Source organism: Ursus arctos, unplaced genomic scaffold (genome assembly GCF_023065955.2).
Source record: "Ursus arctos isolate Adak ecotype North America unplaced genomic scaffold, UrsArc2.0 scaffold_21, whole genome shotgun sequence".
NCBI classification, from domain to species: domain Eukaryota; kingdom Metazoa; phylum Chordata; class Mammalia; order Carnivora; family Ursidae; genus Ursus; species Ursus arctos.
Window position 1 is genome coordinate 43,410,044 of NW_026622886.1, and position 20,329 is coordinate 43,430,372.

The 20,329-nt window shown below is 40.5% G+C and overlaps 1 protein-coding gene across 1 annotated transcript in view; it reads left to right on the plus strand.

The window, feature by feature from the left end:
• The window catches only part of GNS (glucosamine (N-acetyl)-6-sulfatase), a 60,803-nt gene that overhangs the window by 13,682 nt on the left and 26,792 nt on the right, over nucleotides 1–20,329 (plus strand). Inside the window, exons 7-10 of the mRNA XM_026500105.4 lie at nucleotides 945–1,027; nucleotides 2,228–2,346; nucleotides 4,954–5,057; nucleotides 11,972–12,073. Coding sequence (XP_026355890.1) covers nucleotides 945–1,027; nucleotides 2,228–2,346; nucleotides 4,954–5,057; nucleotides 11,972–12,073 — 408 coding nt within the window. The remainder of the gene's footprint in view (nucleotides 1–944; nucleotides 1,028–2,227; nucleotides 2,347–4,953; nucleotides 5,058–11,971; nucleotides 12,074–20,329) is intronic.

Here is a 20,329-nt window from a genome sequence, read left to right on the forward strand (position 1 = left end):
TTGATTCCTCATGCAGCCGCAACGTGGATTAAAGAACATAGAAATATTCAGCACGTTGCTGGGCACATTGTAGGCAAGTGCTTAAGTAGGATCTTTAAAGCTGGGAGAACTGAGTTTTGAACTAGAGGGCCATTCTCTATGTTCCTAAAGAAGTTAATAGAGGTTCCCATGAGCAAGTAAGTTTAGAAATTTTAACAAAGTCACTTTGTTATAGAATTTCTCAGAGTTATTCCTGTTCCAACATGATTTTCCAACAGGAGGCTATGCTGTATAACGTTTCTCAAACATGTTAACTAAGAACCCTTGGAGGCTGACAGTTTGAGAGATGGTAACTTAGGGCTTTATGAGTAGAGAGGAGAGAATTAATGATGTATGGGAATGTTTTTGTTTTTTAAAACTGTGAGTGCTTTATTTAAAAGAGAAGAACCCTCTAGATTTGGGCTTGAGGTTTTAGGAAATTGCTGTGATGAGATTTCCACAAGGTTCAAGGATAATCAATATCTTGGGTAGGAAAATAGAGGATGATAGAATGATGGCTTTTTAGGGCAAAACTTATTGGAAGGTAAAGTTAATATTTACCCATTTGTAGCTTGGATAGTAGACCCAAAGCATGGACTCAGTGTTATAGTTTTAGACTCCTTTTAGCCGGTAGTTTCCCAATATCTTTCACTAAATCTCTTTGAATGCTGGTTAACGTTGCTAACAAGGAGCCCAGGCCTTCTTTCATTAGGGAGCTACTGGGAAGAAGCTAAAGAATGAGTGAGAATCTATAGGAAGTGTTTTTAGGAACACATGGGGCAGGGGACAGGAAGTCTGAAGTTCCTTAACTGCTCCAGTAAGTTCGTTTTTGCTGAAGTATAAAATGCTCCTTTTCATTATGTATTCTAGTAGCTTATTTGATTTTAGCGACTTGGTCCTAACATTTTTTTTCTTTTAAATTTTAGAACAAGCACTGGTTAATTAGGCAAGCCAAGACCCCAATGACTAATTCTTCAATTCAGTTTTTAGATAATGCATTTCGGAAAAGGTAAGAGCTACTACTTTCTCAATCTGGGTGGTCTTTGAGGACTTTCCAAATCAGCCCATGAACAAGGGACTGCACATGTGGTTATCTTTGAGACAAAATCAAAAGGTAGCAAGCTGATGGGAGAGACTCTTTGATTGGGGGTCTGCTGCCCCAGAAGGTGTAGGAGATGGTCTTTGGACCTCAGGACTAATAAAACAATTCATTTTTAAGACTTGTTAAAACATAATTGCAAACTGGAGCCATTTGGTAAAAAAAAAAAAAAAAAAAAATTTCCCTGTGTCTGAAGAAAAGGTCAGTTTGTGAGAGATCAGGCCCAATATTTGCATAAGACCCAAAGGCTTAGACTAGAGCAGAATATTTGCCGTTGCTATTTGGAATTTCAAGGAATTTCTTTAAGTCAGTTCTTAAAAATTCATTACACTCTCTTAAGATGTATTTAGATTATACCAGGAGCTAGCAAACTTTTTCTGTAAAGGGCCAGAGAGTAAATATTATAGCCTGTTAGGCCAGACAGTCTTTGTCACAGTTGCCCAGCTTTGCAGTTGGAGTAAAACTAGGCAATATGTGAATGAGTGAGCATGACTTTGTTCCAGTAAAACTTCATACAAAAACAGTGAGTTGTTTAATGGGTACAGAGTTTCAGATTTGCAAGAAGAAAAGGTTCTGGAGATCGCTTTGCTGTGTGAATATACTTAATACTATTGTTTGTACCCTTAAAACGTAAGATGTTAAATTTTACATTGTGTGTTTTTTACCACAATTTAAAAACAAAAACAGTGAGCACACTGGCCCATCGCTATAGCTTGCCGACCCCTAGTTTAGACCCTTAAATGTTGCTGTAGCATGGGTCTATCTGAATTTATCTGTGCTAATCAGTACTGAATTGACAGCTTTCCCTTCCAGTTGTTTCTGCTCTCATCACCAGTATAATAAAGCTAACTGGTTATTAAAAGCCTCATTTGTTTCTTTGGAAACAGTTAAATTTGGAATGAACTAATTATGTTCTGGGATTTTCTAATCCTTTTTTTTTTTTCAGTGAGGGGTCTGAGGAAAGGAAGTTTGGGATTTGAGCTTTTGGGGAGCGTGTTTTGGGGGCTTTGGGTGGTTTTGTTTTGGACTCTGCTCCTGCTTTTTTGGCAAGATAGCATTCCTTCAGCCGTTGTTTCTGAAATCCTATTGTCACCCTCTGTATATATCCAGATGGCAGACTTTACTGTCAGTTGATGACCTTGTGGAGAAACTGGTCAAGAGATTGGAGTTCAATGGGGAGCTTAACAACACGTACATCTTTTATACCTCAGACAATGGCTATCACACAGGTAAGGGGCAGACTGGGGTATTCCTGTGGCTTCGATGAGGTGCCTTTCCTTTTTCACCCAGTCAGTAGCACTAGCAGGGAGCTCTGGGCCTGTTGTAGCAGTGGACAGGCCAGAGGGGTAGGTGCTGCCCTCAGGACCCCCCTGGTTAGAGGGTCAGCTCATTCGCACATGGAGAGATCAGGTTGCATTATTTGCTGTTTCACGTGCCAAATTACATGACGTTCTAGGAGTTGGGAGCAGAGAGTGAGCTTTCTAGGTTGGAGGCAGGCTTTAGGAAAAAGGTAAGAAACTGAACTGGATTTATTTTTTTTTAAGATTTTATGTATTTATTTGAGAGAGAGAGCACAAGCAGGGAGAGCAGTAGGAGAGGGAAAAGTGACGAACAGGGAGCCTGATGCGGGGCTTGATTCCAGGACCCTGAGATCATGACCTGAGCCGAAGGTAGCCGCTTAACTGACTCAGCCACCTAGGGCCCCCGAAACTGTACTATATTTAAAGGGCAAGTAGACCTTAGAGACTAAGGGTAAGAGATCTTACATCGAAAGACCAAGAGAAGATTGTCTTGGAGGAAAACCCCTTTCTTGTGAAATTGTGAGATAAGTTTTATTGATTTGTGTGTGTGTGTGTGTATGTGTGTGGTTTTTGTTTGATGTTTTGTCTTTTCAAAACTATGTATGAGTCAGCCCACATCCTTGACTTCCCTTTCTTCTACTTGGATTTTCTGAAAAATGAATGTCTTCTTTCTCCAGCTATCAATTTCATAAACTTGAAAACTACTAACGTGAGACTTGGTTGTATAGGAGCAGATTGATGAGGCATTTAATGTTTTGTTGTGAAATTTTTTAAGCTCTCAAAGTAGAGACTAAAAAAATAACCTCCATTTCCAGCTTCAATTTTTCAGCTACATGTGGCCAGTCTTTTCTTCCTACCTTCCCCATGTTTGTCTTTATTTAGCTTCGGAGGTTTTTTCTTTTTTTTAGGATTTTATTTATTATTTGTCAGAGAGAGAGAGCCCAAGCAGGGGGAGCGGCAGGCAGAGGGAGAAGCAGGCCCCCCACTGAGCAAGGAGCCTGATGCGGGCCTTGATCCCAGGACCCTGGGATCATGACCTGAGCCGTAGGCAGATGCTTAGCTGACTGAGCCACCCAGGCGCCCCCAGCTTAGAAGGTTTTGAAGAAACTCCAGACATTGTGATCCTGTACATCCACACTACATTGTGCATCTGACTAGTTTATTATATATCGGGATCTAGACAAAGGCCACATGCTACCCGTATTTTTTTATGTGCCCTGAGGCTGTTGTTGCCACTAATTTATTGGGAAAAGGGTTTTTTGTTGTTGTTGTTGTTGTTACTTAGAACATCTCACATTCTGGATTTGGCTAATTGCATTCTCATGATGCCTTAACTTGTGTTTCTTTTTTTTTTTTTTTTTTTTTTTTTTTTAAAGATTTTATTTATTTATGTGACAGAGAGACAGCCAGCGAGAGAGGGAACACAGCAGGGGGAGTGGGAGAGGAAGAAGCAGGCTCATAGCGGAAGAGCCTGATGTGGGACTCGATCCCGGATCGCCAGGATCACGCCCTGAGCTGAAGGCAGACGCTTTAACGACTGCGCTACCCAGGCGCCCCTTAACTTGTGTTTCTTTAGTCAGCATTTTCTATGGACTGGTAGTTAGATCTAGGAGTCTTAATAGAAATGGACATTTCCAGTGAGAATGCTTCCTTGGTGATACTGATATGTATTTCCTAGTATATCACTTCATGTTGGTGTCTGGTTGACCCACTTTAGTGATGCTGCTATGAGCTAATGGCTCATGGGGTGTCAGCCTGAGCCTGTCCTATGAACCTTTTGTGGCTGAAGCTTCCATTGATAATTGTTGCTTTAATCCCCTCTTCTCTCAAAAATGGCAAAATGTTGACTTCGTAACTCTGTCCTTTTGCATTTTTTTTTAAAGATTTTATTTATTTATTTATTTATTTATTAGAGAGAGAGAGAGAGAGACAGCCAGCGAGAGAGGGAACACAAGCAGGGGAGGTAGGAGAGGAAGAAGCAGGCTCCCAGCACAGCAAGGAGCCTGATGCAGGGCTCGGTCCCAGAACCCTGGGATCAGGCCCTGAGCCTAAGGCAGATGCTTAACGACTGAGCCATCCAGGCGCCCCTGTCCTTTTGCATTTATTAGTCGGAATTCCTTAGAGAAGAAGTCAGCTGTTTGATTATCTTGAAATGCAGTTTATTCAGGAAAGGCCAGATAAATGTTTTTGTCCCTTTATTTACGTCCCTTTACGTTTTTAGAGTAACCTCATTCAATTGTGGTCAGGTTGAGTATCATACATAAATTATGTATTTGTGTTTCAGTACTCTGCAGTCATTGTTTTTGCTGAATTTGTCCTATCTTAGACCAAAGGAGTCCCTCTAGTCATTTGTTTAAAGAAGATGAACTCATTTCCTGCCTTGTAGTAATAAGAGACCCAAGCAATTGTAAACTTTCCATTAAACCCCCATAAATAGTAGAACAGAGTTGTTTTCATTCTTACTGTCAATTGAATGAATGTGTGAGTGACACTTCTATCCTGGCTCCAACTTTACCCTCTGTATTTTGTTTTCAGGACAGTTTTCTTTGCCAATAGACAAAAGACAGCTGTATGAGTTTGATATCAAAGTTCCACTGCTGGTTCGAGGACCTGGGATCAAACCAAATCAGACAAGCAAGGTAGGTGCCTGAGAAACTGGTGGTGTTTACAGGTAGCGCTTGCCTGAGAAAAGAAGGCTCTTCTCTGAAGAGGAGGCTGATTAGATTTCTTCTCCTACTAGGATGAAGTCTGATCGGCTTAAGATCTTGTAAATGTATTTATAAGCCTTGGAGACGCTGGTGGCCTTTATTATTTTTATTTTTTTAACTCCCGGCCACCTTCTGTTAACTGTATTCTTCCCCCCACCCTCCCATATATACATATCACATCAATATGAGTAGCTTTTATTTGTCCTTCAAGACTGTAAATCTTTACTTTGTCCTGGAGCAGTGACTTTCCACCTTGGTCCTCATCAACATCACCTTCTGAATTTGTGAAAAGTTCAACATCCAAAGTGGTTCTGATGGACTCACTTAGACTAGAATAGAGACCCAGCCTCTGCTGTTTTTCTTTAGCTCACAGATAATTCGGAGAGGCAGCCCAGTTTGGGGCCCACTATCCCGTAGATCAGAGCTCCTCGTGCTGATTCCCCTTGGGACCTGGTTAAAATGCAGATTCCGATTCTGCATTTCTGACCTCCCAGCTGATAGCTTTTGCCGATCTGACCTCACTAAGTATAAGGCTGTAGAAAGCATGTCTTCTGATGATTTTGTCCCTCTCTCTGTGGGACTCTTCCTCAGTAAAGCATTTCTGTTTTACTGATTCTCTCTCCTAGAACTCTCATAATGTACCACTTTCTTTTGTTGCCATTTCCATTTGGTTTCAGTGTCTTTTTCCAAACTTGGTACCTAATACTGAGACACTTTGTTCCTAGAGATTGTGGGCACTCTGATCCAAAACACTTTGGTCTAATGCTTGGAAGAATTGATAAGCTCTACTAGTTACGTCTTTTCTTCTCTAATAACACAATTTTAGTCCCAGCTCTGTGAGACAAAAGAGAATGAGCAAATACATCATTTAAGCTAAAATTGGAAAACAGGCCAGCCTTTCTGGGTATACCAGTTACTTTGTTCTAACTTTGGGATTTAATGTTTACTTTAAGCGTCTGTAATTCACTTCTTTTTGTAACGCTCATGATGGAATTCTGTTGAAATTCTTTCAGAAAGGTAAAATGGCCTTCATAATTTCTTTTGAGTTTTCTTTTTTTCTTTTATTTTTTTTATTTTTGCACGAGAGTGTGAGAGAGAGAGAAAGTGAGCAGGAGCAGTGGGGAGGGGCAGAGGGAGAAGCAGACTTACCGCTGAGCAAGGAGCCCAATGTGGGACTCTATCCCAGGACCCTGGGATCGTGACCTGAGCCGAAGGCAAACGGTTAACTGACTGAGCCACCCAGGCGCCCAAGTTTTCTTTTTTTCTTAACACCTACATTCCTAAAGCCAGTCACTTCCCACTACAAATTCAGTACCCGGTAAATGGGTCTCTTTTCAAAGGAGATAGCGAGTTTGGAAGACCATTAAGTCTTCTTTTTCTAAGCCTTCCTTTCTTTCTTTGAATTTTTTTTATTTTTTTAGTTTAAATTCAGTTAATTAACATATAATGTATTATTTGTTTCAGGGGTACAGGTCTGTGATTCATCAGTCTTATTTAATACCCAGTGCTCATTACAACGCATACCCTCCCCAGCATCCATCACTGAGTTACCCCATCCCTCCACCCACCTCCTCTCCAACAACCTTCAGTTTGTTTCCTGAGATGAAGAGTCTCTTATGGTTTGTCTCCCTCTCTCCTTCCGTCCTGTTTCATTTTTTTCTCTCTTCCCCTACGATCCTCTGCCTTGTTTCTTAAATTCCACGTATCAGTGATATCATATGGTAGTTGTCTTCCTTTGACTGACTTATTTCACTTGGTCTTAAAAGCGTGTTCTTGATCTTGGTGTTGGGAGTTGACTCAGGAGAACATGTCGGCAGCTGTGTGCATTTCTAAGGAGCAGGACTACTAGAGCCACTTCTAACCAGTGTGGAGAAGGAGGCTGAATGAGAACAGAATGGCATGTGTCAGCCAGCTGCCCATCAGACAAACTGTTCCTTTTATCTTCAAGTTAACAGTGGCATCTAAATATTAAAATCAGAAAAGTTCACCTTCTCTAAGCAGTCTAAATGAAACCTGGTTCCTAGGAGACCATTTCAACAATAATATCTATCACTTACTAAATGCTTAGCGTGTGACAGGTGCTACTCTAAGTGTATTAGCTGTATCAACTCAAATATTTAACTTTCATAGCCTTATGAGATACAGATACTGTTATGCCCACTTCACAGATGAGGAAACTAAGGTACAGAAGTTAAATGACTTGCCCAAGATAATGTAGCTATAAAATATCAGAGTCTGGCTCCAGAGTCTATCCTTAACCATTACAGTATAGCTCAGAAAATATTTAAATATCTTCTTGGGCCAGCAGGCTTGGATACACAGCACTGAGCGGTCAGGGAAGATTGATTCTTAACTCCCAGTGTCCGGAGGGCCAGATACTTTAGCTACAGTTGTCAGTGAAAGCCTCTGAGGCATTTGAGCAGAGACCTGGGTGTTGAAAAGGATTTAGTCCTGCAGAGGTCTGTGGGAGGGCATTCTCGGCAGAACAGTAAATGTGAAGTCACACATCTGAGAATGAGCTTGGCTTGTTCAGGGGACAGTATGGCAGCTCTGCTGAACTACTTTTACCTCTAAGTGCACCATCTTTCTCACCTCCGTGTGTGTGTATGGCTGATTGCTCCTTCTGTTTGGAATGCCCTGCTCATGCCCCTTCCACCTCACTAATTGTCCTTTAGAGCTTTGGTTTGGGGCTCTTGTCTGGAAAGTCACTACAGACCCCCGCCCCCACTTGGGGTAGGTGCCCTTCCCATGTTCTTAGCTGCCCTCACACTCACCACACCCTACTGAGTTTGTCTTTCTTTTACTTGAGGAGTTCCTAGAAGAGAGGCACTGTCTAAGCTTAGAATACCCAGCCCTTAACATACATTGGGGGATATCCATGTTGCTTGAATGGTTATTACCAAGGTCATATATAGTAAGTGGCAGAACTAGGACTGAAAATTAACTGTGTCTGTTCTCAAAATCCGTGTGTGTGTGTGTGTGTGTGTGTGTGTGTGTGTGTTGCATTGCTCTGCTGACAGATGTAGCTTGAGAAGTATGAAATGCTCAGCCTCCACCTAGCACAAAGAGTGTCAGAGATGGTGGATCATTTGTCACCTGTGGTGGCAACGTAGTTGTCTTGGTGCCAGTTGTCCTGTGTGAGTGTCACAGGGTTATGAGTTGGGCATAATAAGCTGAGCTGTCAAAAGCTGATGGCCAGGGGCGCCTGGGTGGCACAGCGGTTAGGCACCTGCCTTCGGCTCAGGGCATGATCCTGGCATTCCGGGATCGAGCCCCACATCAGGCTCCTCCGCTATGAGCCTGCTTCTTCCTCTCCCACTCCTCCTGCTTGTGTTCCCTCTCTCGCTGGCTGTCTCTATCTCTGTCAAATAAATAAATAAAATCTTTAAAAAAAAAAAAAATGATGGCCAGAACAGGGCACGTTTGACCAGTGGGCTTAGCTGTGTGTTAGCTGTTGGAGAGCAGAAGCAGGTGATATGTGCGGATGCCAAAGACTGGCTTATTGAGGTTTTCTTTCCTAGCTGGAAGTTAATCTAGCTTTAGATTTGGTGGTAGAAGTTCTTCAAAACGGTTTTAAGAAAGGAAAAAGCAGGGGGGAAATGACACAGCATGATCCAGGGAAAATAGAACTGAACTGGGGGGTCAAGAAGACAACATATTGGCTTTGAGGCTGGCCAAATAAGCCTTGTTTCCCTATGTGAAATTGGGAGAATGGTAAGTGGAAAATTCTCAAGTGTAACTCCGTGACTCCCTGGCTTATTTTATAGGGAAGCTGGGGCTGAGGGGTGAATCCAGATGACGTAGCCCAAGATGTGAGGAGTCCTCTGCTTTCTTATGCGGTTCAGTGCTTTTCACTACCTGGATTTGGGGTGCTCTCTGGTGTGCTTGCAGCCTTGCCTTTGATCACTCTACATGAATTCTGTAATATCAGGGTTTAAATGTCCATTTGGAAACCAGACATATCCTCCAGAGAGCTGGCTTATTTTTTCTTCATAATTTTGTAGCACCGTCAATCTTCTAGAGCTAAAAAATAAGCAGGTCCAAGACGTGATATCCTTTGATTTCATGCCCCAGAATTTTCTAAGAGCTTTTATTTGATCAGAATATCTATATACATAAATCCTAAGAACGTCCCCAAACTGCGAGGCTGTGATTTATGAAATAATTTACTTTTGGTCTTGTCAGTGCTTTTCAGTTCCAATCCATAAATGAATCTTTAAGTTTATACTTAGTGATAAAAGCAGTACCATTTTAGAACTTCAATTGCTAGTGTTTCTAGAAGTCATGATCCTGGGCCTATAATATCCATTCTAATTCTTGTTTGTAAAAACCAGAGACAGGTAGAATTCTCTGTTGGATTCTTCCCTCATACTCCGTATCCACTAGAAGTCTCCCATATTCTGACATAGTATGCTGATTTTGAGATTCTTTACCTCTTAGTCAAACCAAAGCCTGGAAGGGAAGAGAATTTGTCCGTTATTTTTTAGGGAAAATGTGATTATTGTAGATAGCTGGGAACAGAATCCTGGGATGATGTCTCTGGTGCTTGGGTATTTGGGACAAATCTTAGCGACTCTTGATTCGTACTGAAACTTCCAGACCTTTCTCCCCATAGAGGAGACTGCCATTCGAGAGAGCCTTCCATAATATAGCTGATGGCTCTTAAGGCAATTCCTGATGAAACAGGCAGTCACCATTTTATTTTGGTGTTTACTTTTTTTCTCTTCTTATAAAACTGCCTTGGACATCCTAGTAATAACGTGTGGATTTGGCTTCACTTCATTCATATTCTAGACATGACTGAAGATCTTTCAGTCACACGTCAGGGTCTTGTTGCCTTGATCTGATTCTGGAAGTTATGTTCCTGCTTGTCTCTTCTTCCCTGCCATGCTCTCTTCCATATTCATACCACTCTTGTTGACTGTGTTCAGAGTGGCTCAGAGTGTGTTCAGACTGCCTGGGAGACTTAGAATTAGGGAAGATATCTCCTACACTGGGTCTTGAATAGTTCCTAGAGACATTGTTTTTGTGGGTTTTTCCGCAGTGACTTTTATACTTAGTGATAGAAGCAGTACCATTTTAGGACTTGAGTTGTTAGTGTTTCTAGAAGTCATTATGATCATGGGCCCATAATATCCATTCTAATTCTTGAGTCTAGAATTAGAATCTAATTCTAATTCTCTAACTTTTATCACTTAAGTAGAAAAGTGAAGAAAGGATTGCCTTTCCCATGAGTGACTTACCACTGGATGGTAATTTCTGACAGCTCAGCATTAAACTAATTGATTCAGAGCCAAGATAAGTGTATCACTCTGTCCTCGTAAGAGCCATCATAGCTGCCAGGAAACCTGGCCCCTGGTGAACAATGCTCTGAAGATGTTTTCTCACCTTTTATGTCTGTACTTTTGGTTTTGTTTTTAAATGAAAAGTTCCTCAGTTAGGTTTTATTTTTTAATCCCCCTTTGGCCTTTCCTAAGATGGCTCTAAGTTTTCTCAGCCATCCTGAAGACTGTTATTTCCTTTCAGTACATGGTAGCTTTTCAAGTTACAAGCTGTTGATTTTGTTTCAGTTACTTCTCTTTCACTTCCTCATCTGTAAAACGGGGGGAATACTGCATCCTAGGGTCCATGGTAGGGATTAACAGAGGATAAACTGTAAGGATTGGCACAATAGGTACTCGGCAAACATTCGTTTCCCTGGTTTCCCCGGTGGATTGTCTTCAGCACTGTGAAAGCTTTCCTGGCCTGTGATTTAAGTGACTTTAGGTATATGCTCAGGTCCTGTGTAGGCCTGCACTGTCCACCACACTGGCCACCAGCCGCTGTGCCTGTTGAGCCAAAACATATGGGATAGTCCAAACTGAGATGTGTTGTAACCTTCCAGATTTCAAAGACTCGGTTCAAAAATAAAAGATAAAATCTCACTAAATTTTTTATATTGCTTACCTTTGAAATAGTACTATTTTTGATATATCAAGTTAAATAAAATATATACAATGAATTTCTTCCCCTTTTTCTTTTTACTTTAATGTGGTCACTAGACAATCTTAAATTACACATGTGGTCCCATTGTATTTCTACGGGACTATGCTGGTTTAGGTCCTAAAGAGGATTTGTATACAGAAGGAAAATAGTCTAATAAACCAAAGGAATAAGGCAAGGAAGGTATAAATGCAGGACAATAACCTTAATTTCTAGAGTGTTTATTGAGCACATCTTAGTTTTGTGCTCTTTAAGGAAACTTTGATCGATGCACTGTTGGAATGAGTTTTCTGCAGTTTCCAAAGCCTATTGCAAACATCTTTTTTTTAATCCCCCTCCTCCATCTCCTATTGCAAACATTTTTTAGTACTGTTATCACTTTGAGAAACTACAAAAAGGGCTAATATCTTCCTTGGTAAGAAACTTTCAACCTTTGAGGATTTCAAAAATGTCAGGAGTCCATTTGAAATGAAATTTAGTGAACTGTAGAAATGCAAGTTGTAAACACTTTGTGTAAAATAATTACCCCAACAGTTTCTCATGATTCATCGGACTTCAGGCAGTCCCAAAGAAGTTTCAAAAAATGTGTTTTGATCAATAACAGTATGGTTGAATAGATACATAACTTCCCAGAGGCATGTATTACAAGTCTTATAAACCTTTATGTTTTGTTTTTTGAATTATTGTAGTTATATAAATCAATCAGTAAGACCTCAGTAAGTCGGCTGTACAAAAGATAATAATAGTAAATGCTGTTTGTCTCATGGGTGGGGTGGGGGGAAGAACTTTATTATAGATAGGAAAGGAAAACCAGACCAACTGTGTTCTAGATTGCTTGTTGTTTTTTTCCCTCATTCTCATAGATGCTCGTTGCCAACATTGACTTGGGTCCTACTATTTTGGATATTGCTGGATATAACCTGAATAAGACACAGATGGATGGGATGTCTTTATTGCCCATTTTGGTAAGTATAAAGCCCTCAGTCAGGCCTGAGCCAAGATTCTGAAATAAATTTCAGGTTGTACAAATTTAAAACTAAAAATTTAAATCTTAAACTATGAAATTTGGGGAATGGAGAATAGAACTTTTCTCTGTGGTGGGAAAGAGTCTTCTAAAAGACTGATTGGACCCTCATAAACAGATCTGTATCTTCCTTTCTTCCCCTCTCCTCCCAAAACCCATCATAAACAAAATAAGGACAGATAACAAATTGGGAAAATACTTGCAACATACAGAGGGTTCTTGGTCATAATAGATGAGTTCTTGGTCATAGATGAGTTCTTAGGTGAGTTCCTAGAAAGCAAAGATTAATATCCCAGTAGAAAAGTGGGCAAAAGAAGAACTAATCAACTCACGGAGGAATTGGAAATGGCCACAGTAAATGCAAAAAAGATTGCTCCAGTGCTGATCAAAGAAATGCTTAACTGAAGGAGGCCTTTATTGCCTACGCAACTGACAAAGATTAAAAAGATTTATACCCAAGTATTTGCAGAAGTCTGAGAAAATGAAAACTACTCAGACTGATTCATAAAAGTGTAATCAGTATGAGCTGTCGGGGGCTAATTTGACAAAACCTTTCACTTCAGAATACAGAATACCTTAAGGGACACCTTGCTGGCTTAGAGAGTAGATGATGTGACTTGATTTTGAGGTTGTGAGTTCAAGCCCCATGCTGGGTGTAGAGAGTACTTAAAAATAAAAAATCTTAGGGGCACCTGGGTGGCTCAGTTCTTGATTTCAGCTCAGATCATGATCTCAGGGTCCTGGGATTGAGCCCCATGTCAGGCTCTAGGCTCAGTGGGAAGTCAGCTTCAGGATTCTCTTTCCCTCTGCCCCTCACCCTGCTCTCTCTTTCTCTAAAAAATAAATCTTTTTTAAAAATAGAATCTTTAAAAAAATAGAATACACACATTAAGCAGTTCCATCTGGGAATTTATTCTAAAGAAAACAAAATTAACTCAGAAATATTTGAGTACCTACTGTGTGTCTGGCACTGCACAGAGCTAAGGATCTGTGGAACAATCAATATTAAATTGGAGGGGTCAATATTAAAATGCGTTAGCTGGTTATGGTAACTCATAGGTGACTGTTAATCATTGATTTGTCCGAATCTGTTACAGTTTATCATTAGGTACTATGTGCTTCATACAAGAGAATACATGTCACTCAAACATTTAAGTTATGAAACACAAGAAATACCCAGGAACTCATCATCCCATTTAAGAACTCAAATATTCCCAGTCCTGGTGCATTTACCTGTATGCCCCTCCCTATCCTACCTGTCTATCCCTTGCCTGCCCCAGAGGAGTGATCATATTCCTGAATTTCATGGTTATCATTCTCTGGATTTTATTTTTTAGTAATTATCATGTATGTATCCTTAAACAAGATACCTTAGTTTTGATACTTCTTTTGCACTCAAAAAAAAAAAAAAATGTAATCTGGGACTTTTTTCAAGTCAGCATTGTTTCCAAACTGATACATGTTGTTCACAGATGCCTAATACACTGTATGAATGCATCCAAACTTAATTATCTGTTTTCTTGTTAGTCGATAGACTTTTCTGTTGTGGTATTTTTGTTTTAGGAACAGTGCTGTTGGGCGCCTGGGTGGCTCAGTTGGTTAAGCGTCTGCCTTCAGCTCAGGTCATGATCCCAGGGTCCTGGGATCGAGTCCCACATCAGGCTCCCTGCTATAGCGGGAAGTCTGCTTCTCCCTCTCCCCCTCCCCCCTGCTCGTGCCCTCTCTTGCTCTCTCTCAAATAAAACCTTTAAAAAAAAAAAAAAAAAGGAACAGTGCCGTTAGAGCGTATTTATACTATCATGTCTTCAGTGAACATGTGTGTATACCAAGGTACAGGAACTGCACATTGTTCATTTCTACAAATATTACCAAGTCATTTTTATAAAATGGTCATCAATTTACACTCCCACCAGCAATGTTTGAGAATTCCCTTTGTTCTATAAGAAACTGTCAGACAACTTAATTTTTGCCAATCTAGTGGATAGAAAAGACCAAAATTATATTTGGTCCTACTGTGCATTTCCTTGTTTATTAATGAGATGAATCATTTTTCACAGTTTAATTCACTTAATTCATACAATTCACTAATTTAAAGTTTATAGTTCAGTAGTTTTTGGTATACTCAGAGTTGTGCCACCATACCGTAAGCGAAATTTAGAACCTTTTCATCACCCCAAAAAGAAACCCCAGATACATTAGCTGTCTCTCCTCCAATGTTCCCTCTCCCAGCACCAGGCAAGCACTTACCTACTTTCTAGTGCTATAGATTGGTCTGTCGTGGACATTTTGTATAAATAGAATCATGCGTATGTGGCCTCTTGTGACTAGCTTCTTATATTGAGTATAAGGTTTTCAGAAATCATCCGCTTTGTAACATGTATCAGTATTTCATTCCTTTTTATTACCAAATAATATTCCATTGTATGGATATTCCACATTTGTTTATCCATCCACATTTGTTTATCCATTCCTCAGTTGATACGTTGTTTTCCCTTTTTGGCTATTACGAGTAATGGGGCTATGAACATCTTGTGTAGAAGTGTTTGTGCAGACAAATGTTTTCAGTTCCCTTGGGTACGTAACTACACACCTAGGAATAGAATCGCTGGGTCGTATGGTGACTTACGTTTAATCTTTTGAGGAACTGCGAGACTGTTTGTAAAGCAGCTGCACCATGTTATATATTCCCATCCGCAGTGTACAAGGGTTCAAAATTTTCCACATCCTTGCCAGCACTTGCTGTTAACTTTCTTTTTATTACATTGTAGTGGGTATGAAGTGGTATCTTATTGTGGCTCTGCTGTGCATTTTCCTAATGACTAATGATGTTGAACATCTTGTTGTGTGATTGGATATTTGTGTATCTTTTTGGAGTTATGTCTGTTCAGATCCTTTGCCCATTTTTTAAGTTGAGTTCTTTTTAAAAGACTTTATTTATATGAGGGGCACCTGGGTGGCTCAGTCTGTTAAGTGTTTGCCTTCAGCTCAGGTCATGATCCCAGGGTCCTGGGATTGAGTCCTTCATCAGGCTCCCTGCTCAGCAGGGAGTCTGCTCCCTCTCCCCCTGCCCCTGCTCTCTCTCTCTCTCTCTCTCTTTCTCGCTCTCGTGAGTGCACGCTGTCTCGCTAATAAATAAACGCTTTTAAAAAAATAAAGATTTTGTTTATTTGACAACGCGCACACGTGGGAGAGAGAGTGTGAGCACGCATGGGGGGCAGGGAGCAGACTCCCCGCTGAGCAGGGAACCTGATGTGAGGCTTGATCCCAGGACCCCAATGATGACCTGAGCTGAAGACAAACTGACTGAGCCACCCAGGTGCCCCTTAATTGAGTTTTTAATGAGCAAATCAGTTTTTCATGCCTTTTGTGTTGCTTCCCTTGTGAAATACCTCTCTTTGCCCATCATGTACTCCGTTTTTGGCTTGTCTTTTCTCTGCATTAAAATATGAGAGCACAGGAGTTAAATGTATAAATTATGACTTTTATGGTTAGTATTCTTCGTATCTTGCTTATAAAAATGCTTCTGAACCTTGGATCAAAACATAGTTCTCCTAGGTTTTCTTGGAATAGTTTTGTACTTCTGCCTCTTACCTGAAGTCCTTGATGTACCTAGAATTGATTTTCTAGTATGATAGGAGTCAGGGATCCAATTTCATTTTTTTCTCTATATATACTCAGTTGTCTTTTCTGTTCCTCAGATCTGTCTATCCTTGTACCAGTATCATTTTGTCTTGTTATAAAGCTGTGTAATTAAATCTCTGTAAAGGCAAACCTCTCTGCCCTTGTGGGGACCCTAGCTGCCACTCTTCCATATAAACTTTAAAAACAGCTTTTAAGATTAACTGAAAATTCATGTTGGATTTTTGGTTGAAATTGCATTGAATCTATAGATCAGTAAGAGGAAAATTTACATCTTTTAATGTTCTCCCACAAACTTTATACTTATGTGCCTTATTTATTTCTAGTTAGGAAATAAACATCTTCACTGTGTGGGGGTGAAATTACTATGCAGCGGATACAGTTGATCATTGAACAGCATGGGTGTGACTTGTAGGGCTCTAGTTACGTGCAGATTTTTTTTTGATAAACATTGGAAAATTTTTTGGAGATTTGTAACCATTTTTAAAAACTAGCAGAGAACCATGTAGCCTAGAAGTATTAAGAAAATAAGAAAGAGCTAGGTATGCCATGAATGCATAAAATACCTGTAGGTACTGTTTTATTACTTACTACCATAAAATATATACAAATCTATTATAAAAAGTTAAAGTTTATCAAAACTTACACAGAATATACATAACACTATTTAGTTGAGAGAAATATAAACATAATGATGTAGTATTAAATCATAGCTGCATAACATTAACTGCAGTACATACCGTATAACTGTAATTTTCTAGCCACCTCCAGTTGCTGTTACAGTGAGCTTAAGTGTTGTATCTGTTTAAAATGCCATGTGATGCTAATCATCTCTGCATGAACAGCTTGTCTCTCCAGTAAATTGGGCATCATCGTAAACAGGGACCTCTTCCCGTTCTCGTGTATTTTTCATTGTGTTTCATGCTATACCATAAGCCTTGATTAACACCGTGGAACCCATGTGAAGTGCCACTAGGGATGCTGGAAATGCTCCCAAGAAGCTGAGAAATGTTACGACATTGTAAGAAAAAGGTGAATTGCTTGCTATGTACCACAGATTGAGGTCTACAGCTCTGGTTGCCTACCATTGCAAGATAAATTTATCCAGTATAAAGACCACCATGGAAAAAAAAGAAAAGGAAATTAATGAAGCCATCGCTGCAGCTATGCCAACAGGCGTGAAAACCTTACACTTTTTGCAAAATGCCTTTTTATCTTGTATTAAAAATGTAGCTTTATGTAGGTGCAGGATTGCTGTAAGAAAGGCATACCTATAGACTCTAATATGATTAAGTAAAAGCAACGTCATTATATGACAACTTAAAGCAGAAGGAAGATGAAGGATCTAAAGCTGGGGAATTTAATGCCAACAAAGGATGGTTTGATACTTTTAGAAAGAGATTTGGCTTAAAAATGTCACCGTAACAGAAGTAGCTTCTGTTGACCAATAGGCAACAGACAAGTTCACAAGTGCCATTAAGAAAATCATTGAGGGGCGCCTGGGTGGCTCAGTTGGTTAAGCATCTGCCTTCGGCTCAGGTCGTGATCTCAGGTTCCTTAGATGAAGCCCCATTTCAGGCTCTCTGCAGGGAGCCTGCTTCTCCCTTTCCCTCTGCCCTTCGCCACCCCCACCCCCCGCTTCTGCTCTCTCTCAAGTAAGATCTTAAAAATCATTGAGGATATCTGTCTGAACAGGTTTTTAGTACAGATAGAAATTCCCTATTGTGGAGAAAAATGCCACAAAGGACACTTATAAGTAAGGAAGAGAAGCAAACACCAAGATTTAAGGCAGGAAGGGATAAGCTGACTCCTACTGTTTTGTGCAAATGCAGTTGGATTTATGATCAGGACTCCTGAGCCTTGAAGGGAAAAGATTAATACCAGCTACCAGTCTTTTGGTTGTATAGGAAGACCTGGACAGTGAGGATCCTTTTTCTGGATTGATTCCATCAATGTTTTGTTTCTGAAGTCAGGAGAAAGTACCTTGCCAATAAGGATCTGCCTTTTAAAATTCTTCTGATATTGGACAATGAGGATGGCCGCCCAGAACCCCATGAGTTTAGCACTGAAGGCATCAAAGTGGTCTACTTGCCCCAAACACAATGTCTCTAGTTCAGTTTCTAGATGAGGGGTCGTAAAGATCTGTAAGGCTCGTTACACACAGTACTCTATGGAAAGCATTGTTAACACTGTGGAAGAGCACCCTGATGGAATATCATGGAAATCTGGAAAGATTACACCATCGAAGATATTGTTATAGAAGAAACCATCACAGCCAAAACAATAAATTCCTGCTGGAGAAAACTGTCCAGATGTGCCTAACTTCACAAGATTTACAGTAGAGGAAATTGTGAAAGAGATTATGGATGTGGCAAAAAGTGGGGAGAGGAGTGTTGAAGGGTTTCAAAATCTGGATCTTGGCAAATTGACACCAGACAATCTGGCAGAAGGGTTTTGATTATTCACGGCTGCTTTTGACTTCTTTGATGACATGGACCCTTCGATGATACGGGCACGGAAGGTAAACCAAACAAAGGAAGAAGGATTGGTACCATATGGAAACATTTTTAGAGAAATGAAAAGGCAAAAGGTCAGACAATTGTGATTTATTTTGTAAAGTTAGAGTGCGCCTGCCTCCCTTTCCACCTCTGCCACCACTGAGACAGCAAGACCAGCCCCTCCTCTTCCTCCTCCTCAGCCTGTTCAACAAGAAGATGACTGGGATGAAGACGTTTTTGATGGTCCACTTAATAGTGCGGTCACCACGCTGTATGGCTAATAAATTTACATCGTGTAGGTTTGTGTCTTTGTGCAAAAATCTAAGGACTGTACAGCAAGAACTGTACCAGCAGCTGCACCACCTAAGTACTCACTGTGGAGAACATCGTGTATGAGACTTGTATGGATGTGTGTAGCCTTTCCTTACATAGGCATAAGGTGAGTGGTGTTTAATATAAGATTAATAATGTATTAGTTCGCTTAATGTTTTTGCTTTCAAAGAATTACATTACCACGCACTGTGGCTCTCTCTCTCATAATTGGAGAAACTGAGTATCAGCCCATTATCACCGGTAAGAGGCTTTTTTTTAATGTAACCATGTTGCCAGTGCTGTGTTATGAATATGACATACCACTGTCTGCCATAAATTTTTTTTGCCCTAAAAATTTTATAACGATTCGTTCATTAAGCTAGGCTACCATGAAGCGGCTGCGGCAGCTACACTAGGCTACCGTGAGTAATCATATTGCTGCTGCTTTGTTACCAGTGCATGAATCGTTATACCTGTAAATACACATGAATTTCTTTTGCATGTTTTTTCATTTTTAATGTCTAGTGTTAGTAATACGTATAACATGCACGGTGTGTTGTATCTCGTAAGATGGTATTAATGTAGGTAGGAAAGATCACCTTGTAAACAGATGACAGACTTACGGTATGAGAAATACAGTGCTATAGATACATTTTCTCTCCCTCTTGATTTTTTTAGTATTTTCTCTTCTCTAGCATACTTTATTGTAGGAATACAGTATATAATACATACACAAAACGTGTTAATCGGCTGTGTTGTCGGTAAGGCTTTCAGTCAGAAGTAGGCTGGCAGTAATTAAGTTTTTGGAGAGTCAAAAAAATGATGCTTGGATTTTCAGCCATGCAGGGTGTTGGTGGCCTTAACCCATGTTGTTTGAGGGTCAACAGTACTTAATTTCTCTGCACAGTTGTGCAAGTGCCACTAGGACTCAGCTCTTCTCCTTGTTCCTGTTTTGTTTGGAAGATACTCTGGTGAATTACTGGTGCAGTGGGGTTGCAGAGCAGTTTGTTGCTGTTAGAGCCCCTGTTCTGCACTGATTCCATAGCTGCTAGCCCCGTGTAGCTATTTAAGGAAACTAGAATCACATGAAATAGTTCCTCCGTGTCACTAGCCACATATCCAGTACTCGGGTGCCATTCTTTTTTTTTTTTTTTTTTTTTTTTTTTTTTAAGATTTTATTTATTTATTTGAGAGAGAAAGAGAGCACACGAGCGGGGTGAGGGGCAGAGGGAGGAGCAGGGAGCCCGATGCGGGGGCTGGATCCCAAGACTCCGGGGTCATGACCTGAGCCGAAGGCAGTCGCTTAACTGACCGAGCCACCCAGGTGCTACAGAAGCCATTGTACTGAATAGCACAGACACAGAACATTTCAGTCCGAAAGTACTGAATAGTGGTGCTAGGGACCAGAGGCTGGCAAACCCCTGTGGGCCAAATTTAGCCCACCCCCATTTCTGTAAATAGTGTTCTATTAGAATACAGTCCCACTCTTCCATGTTTATATTGTCTAGGCCTACTTTCCTGGTACAATGGCGAAATTGAGTAGTTGCTGCAGAGACGATGTAACCATAGACCCTAAATACGTAATGTCTGGCCTTTGACAGAAAATGCTTAATGAGCCTTCCTGACCATGTTGATTGACATGGGATATAACCTGGCCCTCGGGATTTTTAAAGCTCCCCTGGTGATTTTATTATGTAGCAAAGTTTGAGACTGCTGATCTAGACAGATAAGCTATTCCCCTGAATCCC